At 67.7% G+C, this 7,755-nt stretch overlaps 1 protein-coding gene across 1 annotated transcript; it reads right to left on the bottom strand.

Annotated features, from left to right (window-relative positions):
- Positions 1 to 6: 6 nt before the first annotated feature.
- On the bottom strand, positions 7 to 7,685 carry R3HDM4 (R3H domain containing 4). The gene is made up of 8 exons (XM_074808952.1): positions 7,566 to 7,685; positions 4,462 to 4,616; positions 4,177 to 4,295; positions 3,089 to 3,212; positions 2,528 to 2,619; positions 1,219 to 1,304; positions 872 to 927; positions 7 to 383 (listed from the first exon to the last, which is right to left on the bottom strand). Exons 1-8 carry the CDS (start codon positions 7,607 to 7,609, stop codon positions 280 to 282), a joined length of 780 nt encoding a protein of 259 aa, XP_074665053.1. The 5' UTR covers positions 7,610 to 7,685; the 3' UTR covers positions 7 to 279.
- Between the last annotated feature and the right edge of the window lie 70 nt (positions 7,686 to 7,755).

Consider the following 7,755-nt stretch of genomic DNA (forward strand, 5'->3'; position numbering starts at 1 on the left):
CAGCTCCGGCCGGGAAGCAGCACTGCACCCCGGGAACGGGGCGAGCAGGGCCGAGCGGCCTCGCGCCCGGGGGGATCCGGCAGCCCCCAGCGCGGCACCATCGAACCTCTGCGCCCGGAGGAGGGGAGGGACGAGCCCCTCGAGGACGGCACCGGGCCGGGGGAGCTGCTCTGCGCCACACCCCGCTCGGGCGAGGGGGGCAGCGGGCCAGGGGAGGCCGGGAGCAGAGGGCGAAGCCTTCGGCGCACCAAGCGAGGGGCAGGGCGGCCCCCGGGGGCATCAGCTCCTCTGCCCCAGGTAGTCTGAGAGCAGGAGCTCGGGCGGCAGGAAGACACGGTGTTTGTTGCTCACTTTCATCTGCCGTTTCCCTTCGATGTCCGAACCTGGGGGCGAGAGGGAGCAGTTAGCACGCCCCTGTCCCCCCCCCGGGGTCCCAAACACGGTGTTCCCAGCCCAGCCACCTCCCCAACTCCCCACATCTCGTAGCGAGCACAGACTGCCCCCGCTCTGCAGAGAAGGCGACTGTCCCCCCCATCCCCAGCCGCCTCCGTGCGTCCCCGCCGGCACCACGGGCTCCACATCATTAGCGCGCTCACGCTGTTTTCCACAAGCAGCTGCTCATGAAACGCTCAGCAGTGGAGACTCCACAGGGACCGAGCCCGGTGCCTCCTCCCCTGCCTTGGCAACAAGACCTCCCGGGGAGGCCACGGGCAGGGTGCAGGCATGGTTATCTGTGAGCCGCAGCGCGAGGTGGAGAGAGAGGAGGGAGGGAGGGAGGAAGAGGCTGAGCTGGAGAGGAGAGATAGTGATGAAGAGAAGGAAAAAACAAAAAACAACCCCCCAAACAAACAAGCAAACAGGAGGCTCTTACTGGCAGAGACGAGGTCCATGTACTGGCAGAGCGCGTGGAGCAGGAGTCGCTCGAAGCTGGGGGAGACGGGGGATGGGTTAGAGCCGACGCGTCTCAGACCTGCGTCCCCTGGGCACTGCCCTGCCCTCGTCCCTCCCGCGCACCCGCGGGTCAGCCACAAAGTGTCACAAGCCCCCGTGCGGGGACCCCCCGGCGCATCCCTCACTTGGGGGCTCCGCAGGGGCCAGACCGGGCGAATGTCCCAGGCCCGAGCCTGGCCGACGGGAGGGCGGGGGGCTCCTCTGCCCCCCAAGTCCCCCTGCAGCCTGGAGCGGTGACAGCCCGCAGAGCCTGAGGCGGGGAAATACCTGTTGTCCATCAGCGCTGTGTAGACGGAGTGAGGGGTGACGGAGAAGAAGGCCAGCAGCTCCTCCTCCAGGCCCTCCAGTGTGCCCTGCCAGGGGAAGGGGGTGTCAGCAGGCGGGGAGCGGCGGCCAGACCCTGCTCGGACCCCGCAGAGCAGGTGAGCGAGGAGCCAGCGCTCACCGCGTGTGCCCCAACGTGGGCACAGCCCCCCGCCCCACACAGCCCCGCGCTGCCTTTCCCCTTCGAGGAGCTGCTGCCCCAGCCGGGGCCAGGCCGAGCCGCGGGCTCTTTGGGAACGCAACCGCCTTCCCCCGCCACCTCTGCACGGCCCCTGCGCGACGGGGCCTCTGACTCCCGAGGAGTTGCCACCAGCGGCTCCCAGGCAAGTCACCTGGATGCCAGACGGCAGGAAGGCACAAGGAAAGGAGACATCTCCCCTCTCCAGCCCCCGAGGCGGGGAAGAATCCGGCCCCTGCCCGCTCGGTGCTCTGCGAGCCAAAGCATCGTCCCCCGCGCTCAGCGCGGCGGCCGCCAGGGCAGCCTCGTGCTTGGCATCTCCCTTTCTCACGACAGTCAAAGACCAGCTCGACGCAGCTCCCCGGAGCACCCCAACCCCAGAGACAAACAGCAGAAGCAAGTCTCACTTGAGAACAAATTGAGCAGAAGCCAGCGGGCAGGAGGAGCTGAGGCTGCTTTTAGAGACTCTAATTAGAGCAAGGAAAACAAACAGAGCAGGAAAACAGCCCCATTGACAAGAGGGAGCAGGGAGCCAGGCACCCCCGGGGCGCAGGGGCCACGCGTGGCGGCTCGGCTCCCCCAGCCAGGCGGCACGAGGCCTCGCTTGCCTCTCCTCTCAGGCTTAACTGTCTGCTCAGCAGTTTATGCAGTTCTACCCCTTCCAAAATGCATCTGAGTTTGTCCAAACAGCCTTGTGTGGACCACCCTGAAGACCCCAAAGGCTCCACTGCTGCCCCTGTGGGCGAACACGCTGGGCTTCGCCCGTCACCTGCTGCTCATCGAGCGGAGACTGGGAAACAACCACACAAAAATGTCCTGTAACTACCAGAAAAATCTGAACTGAGCCAGGAAAACGCTTCTGCACAGGGAGCTGAATGTCTGTTTGCAATCAGCCACCGCTGCAGAGGTCATACGAGAACCGGAGCACGTTCCCCAGGAGCCCATCAGAAATTCAGCCCTTGGCTGGCTCAGCACCCCCGCGCTGGGTCAGGGGACGCGGCCCCGTTCGGAGCAGCCCGTGGGGCACCGGCAGCCGCAGCCCTGCCCGCCCCAGCCCCGCAGCCCCCGGCTCACCATGGGGATCCTGCCCCGCTTCAGGGTGGAGCGCAGGCGGCGGCTGATGCGCTGGAAGCACTCCTCGGGCGTGTAGGCAGCGTGCTCTGGAGCTGGCGGAGAGAGGACAGGCGGGACTTGGACACGGCTCATCCCCCGCGCCCGCGGGACGGCTCCGGCCGCAGCCGCAAGGCATCGCCTCTGGGAAGGGGCGCAACGCCCCCCCTCACCCCGGAGCACCCCAGCTGGCCCCCTCCTTCGATCCTGGATCTGTGCAGTCACCCACCGACCAGCAACCCCCCCCCCAGCCCAGAAGCGTTTGGAGGGTGCTGAGGTTCGGGGGGCAGCCGCTGTGCCCATCGCCCCAGCCCCTCCCGCGTCCATGGGGGGTCTGCTGGGCATAAACCCCTCAGCTCTGCCCCACTGCGGCGCCCGAGGGGGCGGCTCAGCCATGCCCTGGCCCCGCAGCGAGCGGATGTTGCAGGGAGCAGGATGCAGCCCTCGGGGAAGAGGGCCCTTCCCAGAACATGTGCAAGGGAGGAAAGGGAGAGGCCCTCCCCACCCAGCGCCCCCTCCCAGCACCTTTCCACTTGTCTTCGTTCTTGGCGGGCAGCTTCCTCTTGTGCTTCTTCCTGGCCTCCTCCTCCAGGTAGAGCAGGACTCGCTCTTGCTCTTCTCCCGACCGGTTCATGAAGTCGTTCCAGATCTGACAACAGAAGCCACCAGCCCCCACTGCAGAGGCCTCCAGGGAGCACCCGGCGGTGCAGGGGCACCCCGTGAGCCTCCTCCTCACCCACCCGTGCCCAGGGACGGCCCAGGCAGAGCAGGGACGGCAGCTCGGAGAAGGGAAGGGACGGGGCTGGGCAGAGCCGAGGCAGCCAGGAGCCGCAGCCATGACGACCCTTCTCCCAGCCTCTCCAGCTCCTGATTGTCCACTATAGCTTGTACCAACTAATTTGGGAGGAGATGCAGATTTAACACTCGGAGCCAACACACAAAGGTGGTTTTTTAATGGTTACTGGGAGTCCAAGCGCTGACACTACAGCCCATCCGTGCAATCCAGCCTCAAACCCAGGTCTACATCGGGCTCCCTAAGCCTGGCTTGAGCGAGAGAAGAGCTCTGCAGAGCCAAGAGTGCACGCACGGCGCGGGCAGGTCGCTCTGCAGCCAGAGCCCTGAGCATCACGCTGGGGAGAAGCCGAGTTTCAAAACGCCCGGTTACAGAGCCGGCACCGCAACACCGGCGTGAGGCAAGAGGCGTTTGGCAAGGGGCCTGTCCGGGGGGAAGCGCTGCAGCTCACCCGGCGTCCGGCGCCCCGCGGGTGCAACGCTGGGGCACGCGCAGGGCTCTGGGCGCTGCCAGGGGCGGCAGCAGCCCCCGCTGAGCAAGACCTGGGTCTCACACTGTGCAGACCCTCCGTCTGCCCGGAGATCCCCCGCCCCACAGGCTGCAGGACCAGGGGCCCCGGGAGCTGAACTCCCCCCGCGGGCACCGGGCACGCAGATATCAGCCCGAGGCCAACACGGGGCAGGAGCTGCAGCTCAGGCCGGGGAGGCAGAGGGCTCCCGGGCTCAGAGGAACGAGGTACGGACAGCACGTGCTGCCAGAACTGCGGGTGCCGTGCCAGGGCCCCCCCATAAGCCCCGGGCAGGCGGGCGGCTGCGCCTACCTCCACGTAGGTCTCGTTGTTACAGGCCTCGGCGAAGATGCTCGGGGTGGCGGAGTGGGCGAGCTCTCCCTCGTCGCTCCCGCACTCGTCGCGCTCCAGAAGCGTCATCAGGTAGCGAGCTGGGGGGAAGAGCAAAGGCCCTGAGAGGGGAGGCAGAGCCTCCGGAGAGGCCCTGCGCCCCCAGCTCCCCCCGCAGCACAGGGTTTAGGGGCAGCAGCTGCCTGAGCTGGGAAGGAGACGCAGCGCGGGGAGAGCCAGCGCTCGGAGCCCGCCCCGGGCCCTTACTGTTCTCCAGCCGCTGGAGGCTCTTGCGGCCCTTGGCACGGGGGATGAGGTCGGAGTTGCGGATGGCCTTGTTGATGTAATACTGCTTGCGCTTGGAGGGGGAGAACCTCTTGGACGGGGAGTCCTCCAGCGGGGGCAGGCAGTCCTCGATCCTCCTGCAGGGACCCAGGGCAGAGGGGACTGAGCCCAGCAGAGACCCCCAGGGCGGCTCGAGCAGCGCGGGGACAGGGAGCTGCTCGGGGAGAGCCCGCGGTGGGGACGGGAGGCAGAGCACCGTCAGCAATCAGGGTCAGTGCAACGGGCGCCGCAGGCTCCTCCGCGGGGCCCTGCGCCCTCTGTCACGCTGACAGCCCCACGGCGCGCTGCCGAGCCATGGCTTGCTCCAAGGGCTCCGGCTAAGGCAGCCGGACGTTCTGGGTAATTAACTCCACCAGCATGCAAGGCAAAACGAAGGGATTAATTTGTGTGGAAGCAGAGGCTGGGGAGGGACCTGGATGGGCCCCATGCAGCCAGACACCCGCTGCACCCCACGTTTTCCATCACCCATCCGGAGCGTGCTGAGCCGCCGGCGCCGTCGGGCCACGCGGCCTCTGCGGCCATCGGCGACGGGCCCCCCGCCGGCCAGCGATGGCTGCCATGACCCCGCCCTGGCCACGGAATTACGGGCTGGGCCAGCTCTTCCCTCCAGACCGTTACACTGCTGCGGCTGTTCCCCACCACTCCCCAGCCCCAGCAAGGGCTGGTTTCGCTGGTTCTCCGTCCTCTGGGGACGTGGCGGCGGGACAGACACCGGCCACCCCAGCACCACTGGGAGCGGGCAGCGAGCTGCCAGCCCCAGCGGCAGGAGCCTTCGCTGCCGTAAAGCTACAGCCCCTGGGAGGAAGACGGCGCCGCTCCCGGGTACACCCAAAGGTGTTTGGCTTTTGACGGTCAGGGCGTAAGACATGGGTACAGTTTAGGAACAACCATAAAATTTAGACGATTTCACGAGAAAGTTAAACCAAGGGATGAGCAAGAAGCTCACTGGGCATTTAACGCAACCGCTCTGGTTTCAAAGTTCACTAAAACTCTGCCAAAGACAGGAAGTTTCACTATCTTCTCGCTTGTTCTTTGCCCACTCGCGTCGCAGCTTCCCCTCCGGTTTGTGCGGGTTTCCTTCAGCGCAGCAGAAGGTGGTCGAGAAAACCAACTGCACCAAAACAAACCACCCCCACGCGCCGGCACGGGCAGGGCTGGGAGGGGAGCAGCGAGGCTGCCACGGCTGCCCGCTGCCGCACCGCGGGCTCGGCCCTTCCACGGGGCCCTGCCCCAGCCAGGCACGGCTGTCCCTGCCGTGTCCCTGCCGTGTCCCTGCCGTGTCCCTGCCGTTCCAGCACCTGGGGCTCAGGGGGGACCCAGCACCGCAATCAGGCGCCGGCACAACCGTCCTCAGCAGCCAGGGCAGAGCGCGTTGTGCCGCCCGATTACGGCCCGCCAGCCCGGGAAGGCAGCCAGCTGCTTACCCACACCAAAGCCTTGATTTTTTTTTTTTTTCCCTTCCCCTGGATGGGGTCAGTGACGGGGCCTCTGCTGCTGAGGGGGGCAGGGAACAACCTCTCCCCCTTCCAGCTGGAGAGAAAGCAGTGGCAGGGGTGGCCTTGGAAGAAATAAAAGGGATGCACGTTGTATCCCGGCGATGACTAACAGGCGGGTGGGGAGCTGTAACCCAAGCTGCAAACAGAGAATGACCAGGGCTCGCAGATCAAGTTTTGATACAAAGGTGGTTAAAAAAAATAAATAAATAGAGGGAGTCACCTTACTGCCGGCCCCAGTTTGGAGATTTGAGTACAAGACGGAGCTTGTAGCTCGAGCCTGGCACTACCAGGGGCTGTGCCACAGAAAAAGCCCTTCAGAGAGGAGCCCGAGGCAACTCGCAGTGAATATTTACCCTGTTCTTAGGGACAGGGGAGCCCTAACTCTGGGCAGTGGGACAACGAGAAGGGCTCATCCTCCAGCCTCCGCCGGAGGGGGGAAAGAAGACGTTAAAAATAGCCGTGCAAGTGTCACCAGGGCGGGAGCACCCCTAGAGCTGCCGGGACCCCCCGGCCCAGCCCTCCCCTGCCCCGCACCCAGGCGCAGCCCCAGCTCCTCGGCAGCAGCGGGGTGGCTGAGCCGCACGCGCCTCCCGCTCCCCGAGGCCTCCGGGGCCATTTGTGGCGGTGCCGAGGTTGCCCGACGCGTGCTGGCGGGCTGGCACCCCGCCTCGGCCGCTTGGCACGGCCGCCTCCGCCCGCCGGCGCTCGGCAGGGCCGCGGGGCTCGTTCCCGAGCCGGGAGGCTCCCAGGGGACGGTGACCTTAAGGCCCGTGCCAGCAGAGCCGGGCTGCGCCGGGCGCCCGGCCAGGAGCCAGCAGCCGCTCTCGGACGAGCTCCACGTTCAGTCCCTTATCGGTAACCTCAGCCCGGGGATCCCACAGCCCGGCCGCCGCCGAGCTCCTTCCCGGGGAACCGGGGCAAACACCGACCCCGCGGAGAGGAGCTCGGCAGCTCCGGGGCCGCCGCAGGGAGAGTTCAGCGGCTTCTCCTCTCCAGGCAAGAAACAAGAAGCTCCTTGTTCCCCACCGGGAGATTTTCACCCGGTTCCTGTCGATCATTCCACGAGCTGGACCCGGCCCCGACGCTCCCCCCGCTGCCAGGCGGGGCTGCGGCGCCCGGGGAGGGAAAACCCGGCGGGGCAGCCCCGTCCCGGGGCCTCCGTCACCCGGCGCAGAGGCCGAGTGACCCCGGGCCCGCCGAGGGACCCGGGCCCGGCTGCCCCACGGCACATCGCCTCCCACCCCCGGTGTCCCCGGGGAGCCCCGTGACCTCCCGCGGGGCAAACGCTAATCAGCCCCTTATCCTCATCGCGGCCTCCTGCCCCTGACACCTCCGCCCCCGGCTCCAGGCGTGTTCCTGGGGAAAAAGCTCTCCCGGCGGCCGCGGGGGGAACCGGCGGGGGCTGGAGCGGAGCAGGGACGGAGCCGCGGCCGCACTGATAGCCCGGAGAGCGGAGGCCGCAGCCGGGCCCGCGGCAGCCCCTCGCGGGCGGGCCCCAGCCGCCCCCGGCCCGCCCGGCCCCGGACTCACGGGTAGGGCTCCTCCGGGCCCGCGCCGCCCCGCAGCACCACCATGGCCCGCTCGGCCCGGCACAGGCGGCCCCGGGACCGCCGCGGCCCCGCGCCTCCCGCAGGAAGTGGCGTCGGAGGGGCGGGGCCGCAGGGAGCCACGCCCCGGGGCGTCGCCAGGCGAGGTCACGGGGGGGGGGGGGGGGGTACGG

The sequence above is a fragment of the Strix aluco genome, chromosome 29 (assembly GCF_031877795.1).
Source record: "Strix aluco isolate bStrAlu1 chromosome 29, bStrAlu1.hap1, whole genome shotgun sequence".
Classification (NCBI taxonomy): Eukaryota; Metazoa; Chordata; class Aves; order Strigiformes; family Strigidae; genus Strix; species Strix aluco.

Excerpts from the sequence above, each read along its gene's own strand:
- R3HDM4 (XM_074808952.1), bottom strand. The coding sequence starts at position 7,609 with ATGGTGGTGCTGCGGGGCGGCGCGGGCCCGGAGGAGCCCTACCC. Across the intron at positions 3,213-4,176 it reads ACAACGAGACCTACGTGGAG|ATCTGGAACGACTTCATGAA; the intron begins GTAGGCGCAGCC and ends TTCTGTTGTCAG. Across the intron at positions 1,305-2,527 it reads AGCGGGGCAGGATCCCCATG|GGCACACTGGAGGGCCTGGA; the intron begins GTGAGCCGGGGG and ends TTCCCCTGGCAG.